At 29.9% G+C, this 19,931-nt stretch overlaps 1 protein-coding gene across 3 annotated transcripts in view; it reads right to left on the bottom strand.

Annotated features, from left to right (window-relative positions):
- Kifap3 (kinesin associated protein 3) overlaps nt 1-19,931 on the bottom strand; it is a 135,509-nt gene that overhangs the window by 85,273 nt on the left and 30,305 nt on the right. For all 3 annotated transcript variants that reach the window (XM_047520463.1, XM_047520461.1, XM_047520462.1), the window contains exons 4-9: nt 17,429-17,484; nt 16,725-16,866; nt 12,637-12,736; nt 11,049-11,173; nt 9,259-9,357; nt 3,042-3,220 (exon numbers count right to left, since the gene is read on the bottom strand). In XM_047520463.1, coding sequence (XP_047376419.1) covers nt 3,042-3,220; nt 9,259-9,357; nt 11,049-11,173; nt 12,637-12,736; nt 16,725-16,866; nt 17,429-17,484 — 701 coding nt within the window. The remainder of the gene's footprint in view (nt 1-3,041; nt 3,221-9,258; nt 9,358-11,048; nt 11,174-12,636; nt 12,737-16,724; nt 16,867-17,428; nt 17,485-19,931) is intronic.

Raw genomic sequence — 19,931 nt, 5'->3', positions numbered from 1 at the left:
AATTTTGAATAAGAATAACAATGGGAGGCTTCACATTGCCTGATTTCAAAAATAAAAGTTTCAGTAATCAAAGGAAAGAGGTTTCAGTGAAAGAGCAAAACATAATCCATTAAAAAGTTTTTTAAAATGCTGGATTTCACCAATATTAAACACTCACAGAAGAATGAAAAGACATGCCACAGAAAGCTTGTAACTGACAAAAGACTTGGGCCCAAAATATAGAAAAAAATTCCCAAAAGTTTTTAGTAAGAAAATCAGGAACTAAGCAACATATATACACTCTGTTGTTCCTTTTAAGATCATATTCTAATATGATTTATTTCAGTTCTGTTTTATTACACTAATAATACACTACGTAAATACAATTATATTAATGCTACATAAGAAATATGATAATTCAATTGAAACTACCAGTTGAAAGATTGTTTTAACTGAACTTGCTTTAAAATATATTACTAAAAAGCAAGGTCAGTATTAGTTCCCATCAGCAGAAAAAAAGAACACTTTAATTAAATAAATAATATAACCTCACAAATAGATCAGCCAACTCCCCCCATTCTGCCACAGGCTGTTACTAATTAGGTAATATTTTTCTCTTGAAAAAGCAATAGCATATGTATACACTGTACAACAAAACACAATACAATAGCCTGATGAGTTTCTTATCAATTTGCATTTCCACTGCATACCACGGAATGTGAAGCAGGGGCTATTGGTCAATCAGATGGTAAAATTCTTGACTTATATTTAACGTAGCCTACATGTTAAAGAATGATGAAAAAAAACTCAACTTCAAAAGCTAAATTTAGCAATTGTCTCAACATGCAATACCTTTAAATTCTATTTCTATAAAGTACAATTTATAGTTAATTAGTATTTTTAGAAAATGTTTCATACAAAGTGACAGTTTAGCAATAATCTATCAGCAAGTTGACTTCAGCCTTTAAGTGTACACTTCTCAGTGGTTCTGGAAACCAACATTTAAAAACTCCTTTTTATTAATCTTGCTAAAGATGTCTTTAAAAACAAAAACAAAACTTTAAAAAATTTGCCCAGAAGGTAAGAAAGAGTATGAAGCAGAGAATATAGAGGGACTTGTTTCCTTAAGTAAATTAATTATTGCCTCTGATCTTCTGATACTTGTCTGCAAAAACAGAGGCTGGAGTCACCAAATCTACCCATGTGAGTTTAGTGTTGTTGAGTTCTAAAAATCCTGCTTCTGTAAGATGCCTTTCTTCCATAATAAAAATGAAATGCATAACATCTATAATAAAAATCTGGCTATCAAATGCTTCTCAAGACTCCGGATGAATAATTAATTGTTTGGGACTTCAGTATTTTCTCTTCAATAAAGAGAAAAAATAAGGTTGGTTTGATGAGATGATTTATATCATCCAACCCTATGACTTCACTAGAAAACAATTTTAACAATCATCTTAAGATCTTTTTGGCAGAAGGAAATCATACATGCAATGCTTAAATACAAATCTAATACACATAGCAGACACATGCCAATGGTAAATAAATTTGAATTTTGAGACTACTAATCTAAATGCTTAACCTAATTAATCTAAATACACAAATGGAAGAATACACTTCAACTTATAGCAAAGTAAAGCAACTGCTTAGCCATACTCTAACTACTCAGAAGTGTATCTATCATCATGTCATCATATTCTTCTTTGATATAGTCAGTGATAACAAAAAAAATGTTTTTGATTAATCTCTCTTTGGATACACACATTCTCAAAACAATGTGAAGGTATATAATTCATAATAAGAATTATGTATTAATGATAAAAACACATTAAACATATCAAGGTAAAATCAAATTTCATATAATCAAGAGTCACAATTCAAGGCACTTATTGAATTTGATAAATTCATTTCAGGCTTTCAATGAGCATGGCATGGCATTTAATATAACAAAAGCAATTTCCTAGTTCATTTTATTATAAGAGAAGAAAAAAGAATAGGCTGAATTATAAAATATTTAGAAGACTATTTGAAGGAAAAGTGACTTATACCAGCCACATAATGACACATAGTTCTAAAAATGGTCCTCAATGGAGTTAAGGCCATTTCTAGGAATCTACTCTAAGAAAGTAATCAGAAATATAGAGAACAGATGTATATACAAATATGTGTATACAAATATGTTATTTATAATACCTAAAATTATAGACAACTTAAGAATCTGAAAATAAGGTATGGTCAATGTGTAATCTATTTTAATATGATATGTGTCAACAATGACTTCTTAATGTGGGAAAAAAGCAGGTAAAAATTTTTTTCTATCATCAGGGCTGTGGATGTAGTTCAGAGGTAGACCTCTTGCCAGGCATGCATTGAGACAGTGGATTCAATCCCCAGCATCACGACCCCCCGACAAAAGAAAATCTATCTTTATATATTTACACATTATATATATTCTACAGAATGAAAATAATACATGCTCAACTTGTATTTCTTAACTTGTATTTCTTAAAGATCATTATATCAACACAATATAAAAAGGCAAACAAGCCTAATGTAAAAAGTAAACAAGAAATGAAGAGGAATGAATTTAGAGGGTACGAACTAATTCAATAGCACAGGGAACTATAAAGAAGGTATAGTTTCTGGAGATATTTAAGAAGCAAAATCAACAAGTTGTAGTTACCAATTGGAATGGTGGGCAACAAAGAAGAGACTGTGCTAAACTGTAATTCCATATGCTAATATCAGAAATGCAGAAGGCAAAATATTTAGGGGAAAATAAGATCAGATGATCCTGAAGTACAAATTTAAGTTTAAACTACTTTCTACTTATTATGTTTAATATGGCAAGATGTATTCTGTACATTAGAAAATATTTTTAAACAGAAAGCTTTAATTATCTGGATTATAAAGCAATTTCAGTGAGTTATTGCAATTGAAAATATATATTCAAAAATTCAGAATAGCTTTAGTAAGGGTATAAAATGTTTATTTTTAAACCAAAATATCCTAACTTGAAATGGCTAACATAGACTATTTCAAGAAGGGGCTTTGTAAGTTACCATATCATTTTTATTCTCCATAAAAATGCTCAGTTTCTTTAAGAATGACACAACTAGAATAAGCAGCTCAAAATTGTCCCGATCAAGAGCCTTCACCAACATGTGAACTATATTCTTATTCCTCATCTTCAATTCTGTGCGAGTATCCTCAGCAAGATTCAGAAGTAAATAAAGAGCAACTAGAAAAGTAAAACAGATGAGAGTTAAATACTTGGCATATTTAATCAACAATTAAAAATAGGTAATATATTATTTTGAAAATTATAACTGGTTAGTAATTGGCTCACTAAAAAAATGTATTATTATGAATGAGGCATAAATTTCATATTCTTCATACAATTAGAATGAGAGATAAAGATAACAATATTATTATGATGCTAAGAAGGATATAGTAACCAAAGTGACATTGATACCTACTTTCTTGGAGCCCAGAGTTTACTAGTAATGAAACAGCAATTAAAGGTATTTAAGTTAGCAGATAATAAAACGAGACAGGGAAAATATTTTTAGACACATGGAAGACATCAAACCTCAACCCCTAAGGTCTGTTGAATCTAAGAGCAATCTAAAATATATAACATAAGTACAGCCACATGAAAGGATATGAAAATCTGTTTTGCATATTCAAACTAATTTTTTGTTTGTCACCATAGGGAAAGGGTACATGAAATTTAGTAATATGACTATTATCCTAGATAGAATTGAGGTCAATGTCTACTAGTTCTAAGTAAAATTTCTTTTAGATTCCATAATAAAAATGCTTAGATTCTCAAAAGGAAACTTGTGATTGTTTCCTTCTGATAGTAAAAATTATGTAACATAACATTTTTCATTTTGCCTTGTTGACAGGGAGCTTCAGAGTTAAGATTTAAAAGGTTCTGTCAGAATTATGTAGATTACTTGGTAAACTGTCCTTTTGCTCTCTTACAGTCTTGATGTTATTTATTATTTTAGCATTTTATTTAATGTGTCCATATAAACCACTTTCAATCTAACTGAAGCTGGGATCAGAATCAAATGAGAGAATTAGAAGAAAAAACACATGGAACTTACACCAGGCTGGAAATAATGCCTGTTTGTACCAAGCACACTGAAAATCTCATAATTTATGGGGTAATGAATAGAGTCATTAGAAGGATCTTGCTTCAATAGTGGAGAGTAATTAATTTAGACTAAAGCATGCTGCTTATGTCCAGACTAACAAATTATTACAACAAGGTCTAATTGTTTACAAAGTAATTCAATTTATTTCCTAAAATAAAGCTAGAGAATGTTTACAAGAATAAAAAATATATAACACACAACAATGTAGATTTCACATGAACAGTCAAAGATTATCATTCATCCAAAGAAGCAGGAAAATGAAATCTATATGTATTTTTAAAAAGCCATGGAAATTGTCCTAGAACTGACAAAGAGATTAGAATTATTAAATGGGAATATTAAATGTTAAATAATTGTATTCTGGATCTTCTAAAAGTTAGGTAAAAACATGGGAGATATAAAAAATATTCAAACTTTCCAGCAATGGAAACTAATGCTTGAGATTATAAACTAGATGCCATTAACCTGCAATTTAGAGATGGAAGAAAAGATTAGTGAAATTGAAGAAATAATCACAAACTATCAAAAACACATGGGAGGAAAACAGCAAAAACAGAGTATGAGAGAACTATGGCAACTTCAAGTGGACTATTGAAGTCCCTAAAGAAGTAGAGGAAAACTTTCAAATTTACTGAAAACCATTAACCCAGGATTCCAATAAGCTCACTGAACCGCAAGAATAAGGAAATGAAGAAGATTACACCAAGGAAGATTCTAAACAAATTGATTGAAACAAATGATAAAGAGAGAATCTTAAAAGCAGCCAGAGGAAAAGAAATCTTACAAAGATGGGTTGACAGCAGACTTCTCATCAAAAACAACGCAAGCAAGGCAACAGTGGAGTATAGAGAAACAATACCTTCAAACTAGAATTCAAAACCAAGTTAAAAATATTTCAAAAAAAAGATAAAGTTTTCTTAAATATACAAAAGACAAAATAACTCATCACCAGTACACCTGTCCTACAAGAATTTTTAAAGGCAATCCAAGAGGCAAAAAGAAAATGCTACCACACAGAAATACATTATCAATACAACAGAAAAAGATCAGTGGAAACGGTAACTATACACATACATAAGGTTATTTTCTTATGATTTGATCATCTTTAAAATAAAAATGCCTACAAGGCATTCTAGGATTTACAGTGTAAGTATAATAAATGTTAACAAGAGCAGAAAGGCAGGAAAGGAGAATTGTTCTAACATTAAACATAAAATAGTATAATATTACTTGAAAGCAGACTTATGTAAGTTAAAGATGTATACTTCAAGATAGACAACTTATGATTAAAGATGTATAATACAAACCTTAAAGCAATCAATACAATTACATAAGATTTATAGCTAAGTCAACAATGGAGATAAAATGGAATTTTACAAACCCTCAATCCACAAGAAAACAGAGAAGGAGGAAAAATGGGGAAGGGAAGTATGCATACCTATGCTTACTTGTACATGTGTGTGTACACACACACCCACACACACACACACAGATCAATACCTGACCACATGTGGTTAATAAGAAACATCCTCATTTAAAGACATGCTAAAAATGAAAATAAGGGATCTATACCATGCCAATACAACTCACAAATAGGCCAGAGTGACTATATTAATACATGAAAGAGTAGATTTCAGATCCAAGAATATTACCACTCATAATGAAGAACATTTATAAAGATAATAAGGACAGGTTATGAGAGGTATATTACAAACCTATGTTTTTATGTTCCCAAGAACAGAGACTTAAAATACATGAAATGAAAACTGATAGACCCTTAGGAGAAACAGACAAATCTACAACTACAATCAGATGTTTTAGTATTACTTTTCCAATAATTAATAGGGAAGGAACAGGAAAAATCAACAAGATGTAAAGACCTGAATATCACTATCAACTAATTTTACCTGACCACCATTTATAGAAAGCTCCATCCACGCTAGAAAGACCATATTCTAGACCATAGAGTCTTGATAAGTTTAGAAGAATTCAAGTCACACGAAGCATTTTCTCTGATAACAATAGAATTAAATTAAATATCAATAACAAATATATCAGGAAACTCCCTAGAAACAAAATATCTGGAAACAAAATTACTCCATTTTGAATAAGTTATGAGTCAAAGAAGAAACCAAAATCATAACTGGAAAGGATTTGGAATTGAATGAAAAGGAAAATGGCACATATCAAGATCTGTGGGATGCTGTCAAAGCAGTGCTTCAAGGACAATTTATAACACTAAACATCTGCATTAGAGTTGAAAGGTCTTAGATGAATGATCTCAGATTCCATCTTAAAAAAAAAAAAAGAGCAAATTAAACCCAAAGTAAGCTGAAGAAGGGAAATAATAAAGATAGAGAAGAATGAAGGACCTTTGGATTGTGCAGAGAGTGCAGGGAGGGGAGTGGGTGTGGTGATAGGAAGGGTGGTGGAATGAAATGGACATTATTACCCTATATACATGCATGATTACACTACAGGTGTGACTGCACCATGTACAGCCAGAGGAATGAAAAGTTGTGCTCCATTTGTGTACAACGTGTCAAAATGCATTCTACTGTCATGCATAATTAGAACAAATAAAAAAATTGAAAAAAAGATCAAAATAAAAACCAATTGAATATAAAAAAACAAAAAAATCAATGAAACTATACTAAATGGAATTACATGTGCTGCTGGCAATAAACTACGCAAAGTAAAGAACAGAACAGGATACAATGCAAAAAAGTGCATACACATATGTAGAAGAATGAGCTTGGAAAGACAGAAAGCAATTCAGTAAAGAATAGTCTTGAATCAATAGTGTTTGAGTAACTAGACATTCATATGCAAAAATAAAGAAATTTAATCCATTCCTCATGCCATTTACAAAAACTAACTTAAAATGTATTATAGACTTAACTGCAAATTCTGAAACTATAAAACTTCTAGAACAAAACACAGGAGAAAAATGTAACTTTTGGTTAGGAAAAGATCTCCTAGATACAATATCAAAATCATGACCAATAAAACATTAAATAAGTTGTACTTCATAAAAATTTAAAATTTTGCTCTTTGGGCTGGGGTTGTGGCTCCGTGGTACAGTGCTTGCCTAGCATGCGTGAGAAACTGGGTTCGATTCTCAGGACCACATATAAATAAATGAACAAAATAAAGGTCCATTAACATCTAAAAAAATATTTTTAAAAAATTTTGCTCTTTGGGGGCTAGGGGTATAGATCAGTTGGTAGAGTGCTCGCCTTACAGGCAAAGCTCTGGGTTCATCCCCTGGCTCCACCAAAAAAATTAAAAAAATAAAAAATTTAAAAAAATATAAATAAAAAAAATTCTGCTCTTCAAAGATATTATTAGGAGAATGAAAAATTAAATCATAGACTGAGAAAAAATCTTTGAGTAGCACCTGTTTGATAAAGGTTTGTATCCAAAAACATATAAAGAAATAAAGAATCCAATTAAGAAAATAATAAAAAATATGAAAAGATACTTCAACAAAGACAAGGAGATACCAGATAAGCACTTATGAAGAAATGTTCAATATAATTCGTAAGGAAGTTCAAATCAAAATCACAATAAAGCATCATTCCAAACATTTAAAATTAGCTAAAGTTAATATGAATGACCATGTCAATCACTGATAATGTGAAACAACTGGAACTCTCATAAACGATGGTGGATAACCATTTGGCAGTTTCCTGTAAAGTTAAACATACATCTTTCACATGATCCAGCCAAATCATCAGTAGGTATGTAACCAAAAGAAAACAAGGAAGTTGTCCATACAAAGATTTGTACATGAATGTTCATACCAGCACTGTAATTGCCAAAAACTGGAAATATTCCAAGTGATATCAACAAGTGAAGACAAAGAAATATAATTCAAAAATAAAAGGGAATAAAATATTGATAAATCAACAACATGGATGAAATCTTTATGCTGATCAAAAGAAGAGACAGAAAAGAATATATGCTGTATTATTCCACTTATATAAAACTCTAGAAAAGGTAAATTAAACTAAAGTAACAGAAAGCAAATCAGTGATTATCTGAAAATCAGGGTGAAAGGAGAAGGAAAGGGAATGATTCTAAATACCCATGAAGAAACTTTAGGAGTAAAAGACATGTTCTTTACTTTGCTTGTGATCACAGTTTTACTGTTACTTACATATGTTAAAATTTACCAAATTGTATACTTTAAAATTATGTACTTTATTGTCTATAATTATAATTTGATAAAGCCATTTAAGAGAACATAAAATATATGCAAAAATAAAATATTTGTTTAGGAACAAAGTTTTAAGTTTTACTTGTTAAAAAAAATCAACTTAGTGCTTTGGAATTCTGACATGTAAATAATTGATTTTTTTTAGATCTGATGTAGTATGAATTTATGTTGACACAGGTAATATGTATTATTTTCTAGATTGTTTAAAATTAACTTTGAAAATCTGGCATTTTCTTCAACAGATTGAGCTAAATTACTCAACTTCAGTTATTTTAAAAATTCAGTACAGTTAAAAGTGCTATTAACAGGGACTCAAAATAATTGGGGAGTTCACAAATATTTCCATGTACAAAGGTAATCAAATGACCAACAAACTAAATTAAATATCCATAGTCATGAACAAACCAGAAAATGAATGCAACACATCAAAGATCCATATCCTTCTCACTAATCATCATAAGATTTTGCATCTCATCTATTACTGCAAAACCCCACTATTTAAATTTTGTATCTCTCAATAAAGCTTATAAATAAAGATTATTTGCTATCAAACAAGAAATATTTTGAAAGTTTTTGCATCATTTTTCTAGGAAAGCAACCAAATGACTCACTAAATAATTCATTAAACAAGTTAAGAATTCGAGAGAGAGATTCTCATTGAAAAGGTCACACACTGAATTAAAATACATTTAGGGGCTAAATTGGGAAAAATAGTAGAGTGAAATTTAAAACACTATTATTCATACTAAGGACAGAAGAACTTGAAGCATGTTAAAAGTTATAGAATTTTCCACTTTTTCTGGTATAGCTCACTGGCAGGACAAAAATGAAACAAAACAAATGTATTCAGAGTAAGTACTCTTGCTTTATTCATTGCTTAGAAATTCCTACCTCGTAATAGCTGTTCCTGTTTTACCACAAGCCCCTGGTATTTTTTAAAGGTTTTTTCATAATCCTTTCTCAAGGTTTGGTTTTCAAGGTCTTCATCAAGTAAAAACTTAAGTTAAGGATCATACACATTAATCGAAGCAAAGAGAACCTACTGAAAAATACTATGACAAATATCACTATTAATGTTTTATATGCAACTTTATCTAGTTATTTTCTCTAACCAACAGTTTAACTCAAATGTTCTCTGCACAATATTTGTGCTATTATTAACAGGACACCTTAGCCAAGTATTCAAGGTTTTCCTCAGATTCCTTGAATGATGAAATATTTCAATTTCACCAAATATCTGAATTCCTAGACATTGGGTGTAAATATTTTAGGTAGGTTGCCAACTCTGCAACTTTCAACTGATTATCAAATGGGTTCATGACAAGATTATTGCCTTGAGGAAAATGATTCGGTTACTAAGAATACTAGATTCTACTTCAGATAGATGCCAAAAATGGATTCAAAGAATGCAGATTAAATCTAAAACTTTGTAGTACTCTCTTCAGATTAGAGATGCCAAGAGAAAAACATACCAAAGAAAAAGGCCCACTTTTTCCACAACAGAGTGAAGAAATGTATGATATTCTGCAAAATAGGAATGATGTTTTCATTTTTTTAAAGATATCAATAAAAACTGGGTTAAAATGAATGTTATAAGCATGGCTTGCTGATCTGTAAAACGTCATGTTAGTATAGATATGAATAAACCAATCTTCAATCTATAAAATTAAATTATAGAAAAATATGACATGTATGTTTAAATAAGAGGAGAACTGTAAAATTTACAAGAATATCCTTATTCTATATTACTTCAGTAGATAAGAGTTAAATAAAGGGATGGAAATTATTTGGAGATGAACTGGTTCATTAAGTGAAGGAACATTATAATAATTAGAATTCCAAACCACAGAATAGGTTAAAACCATAGACAATAACATTGTTAAAGAAGACTATGTAACTATTTTCCAAAGTAACTATAGAAAATATTCCATTATTGTAATATAGGTTAAAACATAATTTCTGAGGTTTGTTTCACAGGTTCTATCATTCTATAGTCTTCTTGAACTTGTATTTATTAAGAACAGTATTTTGCACCAAGTATGGTAGCACAAGTCTATAATCCAAGCAACTTGGTAGGATGAGGCAGGAAGACTGCAAGTTCAAGACCATCTCAACATCTTACCAAGACCCTCAGCAACTTAGTGAGATCCTATCTCAAAATAAAAAATAAAAAGAACTGGGGATGTGGCTCCATGGTAAAGAGTACAAGGGTTTAATCTCTAGTACCAAAAAACAAAAACAAAAACCAAAACCAAAAACTAGTATTTTTGCACTTAACTAGAAAAATGTAACATAATAGAAAAACAGAATTTTAAATTAGGTTCATTACACAATTTACATCAATTCCCATTAAAGTCTCCTCTGTATTCAAACAGAAGTACATGACCAACAAAGGTGACCCATGCTTCAGTTAATCAATGGATCTTAGCAGGTACAACAGGGCTATTTAGTCTTGCCTATTCAGTTATCCTGAACCTCTACTGGCTTCCTCCTTCCACTTCATTAACTAATCCAGAAAAGACAAGTGCTTATGTCAAACTATTTATTCTGATATTCTGAATCTTTATTTTAACCTTCCACATACTTTTGTATGATTTCCAAGCAAAGTGGTAATTAAAAAAAAAAACAAAACCATCCTTATCAGTAGGCAGCACACATCGAAATGGCATTCGAAAGGATATCAGCTTTCTTCTTCTTAGAAAGTTCTTCTTGCCAAAGCTCATGTCTTTTTAATTCATGATCAATGATGTTCATACATAGAGCTCCAATTTTATAGTGAGTGATAAGTCCATGAAACTGAGAAAAGCTTTAAAGAAATTTTAATATATTTTTAAAGGAATATATTTTGTTGGTTCATGAAATTTGGTTTCAGCAAATACTGGCACAACCCAAACACATTTCAATAAATGAATATATCTGAAATATACTAGAAGATTTGAAATTACAATATTACTTTAAATACATTTTAATATACTAAACTGACCAAACATATAATTATTTTAAGAATTTAAGAATAAAATTTTTATAATTAAGCATCAAAGTATTAACTACTTATATATTCTCAGAATAAATTTTCAGACTACTTTCTAACAAAACTAGATAGTATGAATAAACTGTAACAGAATAAATTAGTAAAGTATTAGCAATATGGTTTTACATATTTCCTAGACAATGAATTCATACAAATAATTTATTCCATAAATATTTATTTCCTAATGCTGGCACTTTAGAATGGAGGCAAGCAATTTTCTAGGAATTGCTAGAAATTTTTCATGATGTCTTAATAAACATTTTTCTTAAGAATACTTGTGTGTAAATGGAACATTATTCAGTTATAAAAATAATAAAATCCTGTCATTTGTGGCAACATGGATGGAACTGGAGTATACTATGTTAAGTGTCCCTCTTTGTTTCTATATAGAAGAAAAAAGTTGATTTCATAGAAGTAGAGAGAATAATAGTGGAAGGTTGAAAGAAGGGGGTAAGAGTGAAGTTAGATAACAGATATCAAAATACAGTTACATGGGAGAATAAATTCTAATATTCTACAACATAGTGTGATGACTAGAGCTGACAAAAATTTACTATCTATTTTATAAAGGACTAGAATGGAGAAGTTCAAAAGTTCTCAACACATAGAAATGATAAAAATTTAAGGAGATAGAAATGCTAAGTATCCTGTTTTGATCATTATACACTGTATACAAATTATCTCATTATCATACTCTATCCCATAAATATGTACAAAATTGATAAATAACATTAAAATTTAAAAATGTGTATAAATAAATATGATACATAACATATGTACTTGTATTTACACATACATGTGTATATGTAAAAACATATACTGAGTACTTACTCTGGATCAGACTTTATTAAGAATTATAATTTTTACTCATCCAAAACTAAAAACTATCTGAAAGGGCTACTACTATTACTATTCAAATTTTACACACGAGAAAACTGAGGCACAAATAAATAAAGTAATCACAATCACACAGTTGAAAAATAGCAGGCTTGGATTCAAATAGAGCCAATATTAAACTCTAAGCCATTATCCTAACCCATTGGGTGTGTGTGCTGGCATGGGTGAGTACAGACTGAAGAGATAACTGAGAGCAAAACAGAGAAGGGGAAACAGAGGGAATAAAAGTTCATAGGCAGAGGATAGGCAAACATAAAGAAAGACCCAGAGAACCAATAATCTACAAACTGATGCAGACAGACAGCAATGGAGATAAACTAGTGCTTTTATTTTATACTTACCTAGAAAAGCAAAAAAAGATGTAAATTATGTTTGTAGCTAACTCAACACTTTGCTTCCAGTCTTCTCTCAGGACTCTTGCCAATGCACCAAGGGCAGTTTCTGAAGAAAAAGGAGACAGACATACAAAGGTAATCATTTTCCTTGCCTCTGATATAAAGGGTGACTGGTTTTAAATGTCGACTTATGAATAAATAACAAAGCTAAGATAAAACTGGGACAAAAAAGTAGGATACTTCTTTCCAATACAGAAAGCTATTTTAAAAACTATAATATAAACTTTTATTTAAAACTCATAATGGGCAGCTTCAAATCTATACTGTAAAGTAAAATATGGTTTAAAGTAACATTTATATTATGCGTGACAATAAAATAAAAAGGCCATTCATCTCTTGATTTGCATTCCCACTTGGAATCTTACTACTGTAGTAATGACTTTTTCTAACATATTGTTTAATATATATGGGAAAATATTAGAATAAATCTAGAAAAAATAAGTACCTTAGCAGACTAACACTAGCTGCATTGAAGTAAATTAATCAAACAAAATTTTGCACAGAAAAATATGTCTGTTTCAGTATCATCTGCAAACAGTCATAAATATCTTTAAAAAATTAGCTCACATATGTTTTAATATGCATCTCTGCTATATTTTTACCTAAAGGAAGGTAAAAATTAATAAATTGATAAATGAAAATTACCATATATTAAGTAAATATAAAGTAATGACATTGGTTTTAAATTAGAGTTGTTTTACATCATCCTTCTCTTTTAGTATAGAAAAATAATGTCAGTAAATACATAATTATAGGAATTCCATACATGTTATTAATAAATAGCCAAAAGAAATCTTAAAGTTGATAAAAGGTCAAAATGTAACCAAAAATTTATCTATAAGTTGAAAACAATTACAATCAAAATGTCATTATGATTTTTCACAGAATATGTAAATGTATCTCAAAATTATACATAAGACAAAGGTATAACACTGACAACGCAAATTTTTAAGAAAAAAAGGCAAATTAGAGCATTTTTCTTACATATTCTAAAACTCTAGTAAAAATATAAAACAAAAGAAACAATAACAACAACAACAAACAGTGTTATACTGGTTTGGAACACATCAAATAGACCAAGGGTAGAAAAAAGGGTAACACTAAAATAGATTCATGAATACATGGGCAGAGTACTTGGCAAATGATAACTTTTCAAGAATAAGCTTTTCAAAAAGCATCCATTCCACAGAAGAATGGTAGGCATATTATAAAAATAACATTCTGAATATCTGAGAAGGGAAAGAGCATTCACTAGCTGGGTTGGAATAAGTGGCTATTCTAATATGGAAAAAAGGAAAATTACTTCCCTAACCCCCAATTTTTAACAAAAATGAATTTAAGGCACTTCTAGAATGGCACACTACCTCCCAAAATCCACTCCTCCATGATCAAATAAGAAAACTGGCAAAAACTACCAAAATCTACTTTTTCAAAACCATGGGAATTAACTAAAAACTTAACAAAACTCAGAAAACTGGCTGATTATTGGTAAGAAAAATGAGTTTCATAGCAATTCAACTTGCCCTAATTCTATCCCTGTCCAGCTCTGTGGTTCCTTGAAAACCAACAGCATCACAACTATGACGACTGTAAAACCAGCAGCCTGGCAAGAGCTACAGGGAAGAAGAGTCTGAGGCTCCCCAAAGCTCCACTGCAGAGAATTGTCACTAACTGACCTATATGAATACTTGCTAAAAACCCGAATTCTTGGGGTGTGTCTTAAAACTCAGGATAATTGTCAAAAAAGTTACTGTTGGTAACATAACAACTGCCTGAGACAATCTTATCAGCTTTTTTTTTTTTTTAAAATAAGATTAACAAAAGGCTTACCAAGAACTTAAAAAAGGAAAAAAGAGAAATTAGATATTCACAAGGTTTAAAAAGCTCCAGTATATCCCAGGGAATCTAGAAGGCAATGCATAGGAGAAGGGTTGTGTATATACCAGGGAAAGACCTGGAGGCCCTAATCTCTCATCTCTGGCTAAACTTGAGAAAAGGTGCAAAAGCAGGAAGTGAAGACAAAATCTTTTAAACAATCTGCTTGAGCATTAAAGATGTACCCCAAAATACAGAGAACTCCTTAGCAAAGGCTCAGAGACTTATTGCCAAACATTTAAGGAAACGTCCAAACATTAGCTGGCCACTAAGCTAAGAGAGAGAGATTTTAGTGGACATACAAGCAAACAATACTGACTTTACAGAATCAATTCACATAACTCAGTAAATAGACAAACAGTATCAATAACAACCCTTAGGGTTAGTGGGAATTTGATTTTCAAAGTTGCCATATGATATTATTTCAAAATCAATGAGGCATACAAAGAAACAGAATAGTGTGGACCATACTCAGGAAATAAAAGTATTCACAAGAAACTGTACATGAGGAAGTATAGATGTTGAATTTATAAGACAAAGACTTTAAGTCAGCTACTATAATTATATTCAAAACAAATATTCAAAGCAAACCAAGACTAGAGAACAAATGAAAGTGTATAAAGGTGTAAGAATAGTGTTTCACCAAAGATACAAATTATAAAAAAAGAGCCAAGTAGAAATTCTGTGGTTGAAGAGTAAACTAATTGAAACAAAAAATTCATTAGAAGGTCTCAACAGTAGATATGAACCAGAAAAAGAAATGATCTGTAAAAAAAGATCAACTGAGATTATTCAGTATGAGGAAAAGAATGAAGAAAAAATAAACAGTCTCAGACCTAGGGAGCACCTCAAAACACAATAACATATATAATGGGAGTCCGAGAGGTAGAAAAGAAAACAGGCAGAATGAATAGTTAATGAAACAATGACCAAAAACTTTCTTTGTGTGGGAAAATATTAATTTGAATCTCCTAGAGACTGAACAACCTTCAAGCAAGATAAATGCAAAGACAACAACACTCAATAAAGCACATCATAGTCAACTAGTAAGAATGAAGGCAAAGAGAATACCAAGAGTAGCAAAAGAAAAGTAATTTAGTATGCACATGGGATCCTCAGAAAGATCACAGCTGATTTCATATCAGAAACCAGAGAGACAAGTAGGCAGTGGGATAATACAAAATGGTAAAAGAACAATCCATTGAAAATTCTATATCCTGCAAAATTATCCTTCAAAAAACTAAGAAAATTAAGTCACTGTAAGGTCAACAAAAACTTAAAGAGAATTTATAACTAGCAGACTTTACAACAAGAAATACTAAGGGAACTCCTTCAAGCTGAAATGAAAGAACATTAATCAGTAACTTAAAGCCACAAAAAGAAGTGCATACAGTGATAATTATATAACTGTGTTGATGGACTTATATAGCTATGTAATTTGTATGGCTATAACAGTACAGAGAGTAAGGAAGAAAAAGGTATATTGGAGAATATTTATATATATTATTAAAATGAGATCAATATTAATTTGAATGAAATTGAAATTAATTGCAATCTCAGGTAATCAGTAAGAAAATAACTCAGGAAAACACAGTTACAGAACAAGGAGATTAAAATGTAAATGAGAATATTTAAAATAAAAGAAGGGAACAAAGGAGGAACAGACCAACAAAGGGAAGGAAAAAAAAAGAATCACATAGAAAACAAATATAAAATGCTAGATGCAAATCCTACCTTATGAAGAATTACATTAATCTTAAATAGATTAAACACTTTGATGGATATAAATGAATAAAAAATTATAATTCAACCATATGCTATTTCTAATAGAAACACTTTAGAATCAAAGGCACACAAGGTGTGCAAGTAGAAGTATGGAAAAAAGATACACCATGGGAAATAGATAAGTAAGAGATTGAGAAACAGATAAGTAACAGAAATAGAAACAGACAAGTAACAGATTGTGAGAATACTCCTAAATACATTAAAAAGTATTAGAATTCAGAATGTAAATCTTCAAGACATGAAAATCATGTGTGTGTGCACACATGCATGGATATGCACTTATATAATACTTAAGATATGAATATAAACTTTAGAGGTAGGACTATTTTGCAATAATTTTTATATTTTTTAAAATGTTTATAGACATAAATCACCATTCAATAGTAGTTCTTCCAAGTTATCAGGATTTCGAGCAAGTTGGAGTATCAAAGCAGAACCTCGCACTTTGTCAGGAATATCTTCATATAATAACTCAATGTATTCATCCATGTCATTAATGTTGGCAACTTCATCAATCTGAAACAAAATAAGAGGCAGAAAGGTTCAACAATTAATGCTCAACAGATTCATTGCCAAAAAACTGATATTTGGGGATCAATATACTACCCTTTATAATCACAAATAAATTTCTAAAGACCTCATAGTAGCCATCTTTTTTTTAGATAGGGATTTTAAGCCTTTGGTTCTAGGACTCTGACACCGAAGTGTAACAATAACAAAATGTGATGTATATAAACTCTGAAATTTGTCAATGAAGTATTTTAAATGTAATACAAAGTAATTTGTATCTATTGTAAGAGAATAAGTATTTCAAAATATTGCAATAAGAAAATTCTAAACATTTTTACAATTTATTTTAGCAAAATAATGTCTAAAACACACAACCAATAATTTTTCAATTACATACTGATCAAATATCAATTAATACTGATTTTCTACCTTTCCCAGGTACCTCTAATTAGGTTCAATCATTTTTAAAAATTCCACATCTGACTAATGTGACTGTATGCATTATTTATAGTAAAAGGCAATACCTTACAAAAAGTCCTTTATTAGATCAAAATTCATACACTCTTACCTCCATTCCTTCAAAAGGAGGTGGATCTTTGGGCTTGCTTGATTTTTCTTTTTTTTCTGCAAAAAGATTTTTTTTAATGAGGAGAATTAGGTTTTTAGGGTTTCTGGGTAATTTTATTTTCAACAGCTGAGTTTAATTCTAATTAAACTGGGGATATTAAGTGATGAAATCTATCTCTTTTCAATGTATAAAAATACTCATCTAAAATCCATCCATCTGTTCTAATCATATCATCAAGGAGAGTATAAACAAAATCTATAATCCCCAAGTTATGCTGTGCAACTATTTTAACTTCCTTCTTGGTTAACTTTTTGGGTATGTGTACTGCCAGACTTGCTAACAAAAAGCACAATAGTTCTAATTTTCTATTTATTCTCTTTTTCCCTTCCTTATTCAAATTTAAGGTGGAAATAGTTGAATCAATAAGGTAAAGAAAAAGATAATGGATAAAATAATAAAACTGAGTAATGTTAAAACTAAAAATAAAAACTAACAAAGGTGAAGAATAAGAAATGACAGATCAACTTTCAAGTTAAAATATTATATAGTTTTTCCCAAAGAGCCACCTAAAGATAAATTAATCAAAAAACTAAAAATATCTAAAAAAATCTAAAAAAAATCTAAAGAAAAAAAAAAGACTGATCTAAAATACTTTTGTGATCTAAGTAATGCATATTACAATGAGTTAAGTTAGAAAAATATGAAAATCTGATTCTATAATTAACTAAATATACACATAATAGAATTAGCTCTTATTTTCAGAGGATAGGAGGCATTCTAGAGTGATATAATCTCAACAGCTAAATTTTGGCTCAAATGGATAGTGGTTTCAATTAGTAAAGAAAAAAAATCAGTTAAGGTGACAAATCACATAATCAATTATTACTTTGTTTAAGTCACTTTTAGGAAAAGGCTTTGGAATACTGAATACCAAGCAAAATTGTTAAGAAAAATAATAATTTTAAAAATAAGTGTACATTTAATATAGTAAAGCATTTTGCATATCTCTTCAACTTTTAATATCTAGATAGTGAAAATAATGAGTTTAATTATTTTGTTCATGTATGATAAATAAAAAAATTTTCATAGTCCTTTAATTTTGGGGAGAGAAGGGAAAAAGATGATTTGGCCTAAAAACTCACTGATAGGGCTTTCACTAATTTAAAGATTTTTAGTATAAATTCCTTTGGAATTATATGAATTTTCCACTAGAAAAGATCAATTTTAACTAATATTGTACAACCCACAATAAGTACACACAGATCTGAAAACACTACCAGGTTTGCTTTGCTTACTTTCATTTTAATTGAAGATGCTATTTCTCATCATTTACAGACATCTTAACAAGAGTACTTTTTAGATATTTAATAAAATTTGTATTGATATTTTCTATTCATATAACACTTATTAATTTAAAAAGTATATACACCGATATACTTACTATGTGATTAGAAGCAATCAAGTTCAAAATGCCTATTTTTGCTTTTAAATAAATGTATAGCTATTCAATTCATTTGACAAATATATAGTGAGCATTTTATATGTGTTAGAAGGTGTATTTAGGGCTAAATAATGGAAGTATACATTAGACACAAGGCATTTTGTTTTCTGGGTAGAGAAAAAAGACTAATTTGAAAAAAGTCAAACAAAACTTTATTTATTTTTCTATATAATCCAATCAAAATTTAAACACTGACATGTTATTTTAAGAGCACCATATTTTAGAACTCACCAACATTGAAAGATATGTAATTTAGTAAATACTGTGAAACACAATAACTAAGTATCCAATAATCTGAGATACTTTTCACTGAAATAAGTTTTTGCTTTGTTTTCTGGCTGATTATTTGCAAATGTCTTCTGTAATCATTTTCTTAATTGCAATACCTTAATGCTATGGTTCTTTTATGAGGGAATCGAGGATACAATAGAGGAATTGAGAAATGAAAAAAAGATTATATTTCCCTTAGGAAGATTCATAAAAGTTACATCTTTAGGATAGCACATGACATATGTTTTTCTTAAAACTTACATAACCCATTCAAATTATAAATTTAATATCAATTAAGAAATTTAGAAAATATTATGTAGTTAGAGTGGAGAAAATAGGTTTCTTCTCTAAATTATCTTCTTTTATTATTCCATAGTCATTCTGACAGATTCCTTTTTTATTTCTTATTGTACTTCAGTACAAAAACAATGAAACAGGTCAGATCATTTTATGTGAAAGCATAAAACCTGGCATAAAGGAAAGTAATGCTTATTTATTTTATCATTTGCTTACTTGTTCAGAGCATTAGTTAAAAAACAAAAAACAAAAAAGAACACTTCACCCAACATTCAAATATATAGTCAAAACTCCAGTCAAACAACTTACTTTGGTTTTATGTTAAAAAATCAGGAATTCTTGGGCTGTAGGTGTGGCTCGGTGGCAGAGTATCTGCCTGGCTTTGTGAGGTCCTAGGTTCTATCCCCAGCACCACCACCTCCAAAAAAAAAAAAA

The sequence above is a fragment of the Sciurus carolinensis genome, chromosome 12 (genome assembly GCF_902686445.1).
Source record: "Sciurus carolinensis chromosome 12, mSciCar1.2, whole genome shotgun sequence".
In the NCBI taxonomy this organism is placed as follows: domain Eukaryota; kingdom Metazoa; phylum Chordata; class Mammalia; order Rodentia; family Sciuridae; genus Sciurus; species Sciurus carolinensis.
The sequence above is the reverse complement of the archived record's forward strand: the minus strand, read 5'-3'. Positions and strand labels throughout refer to the sequence as shown.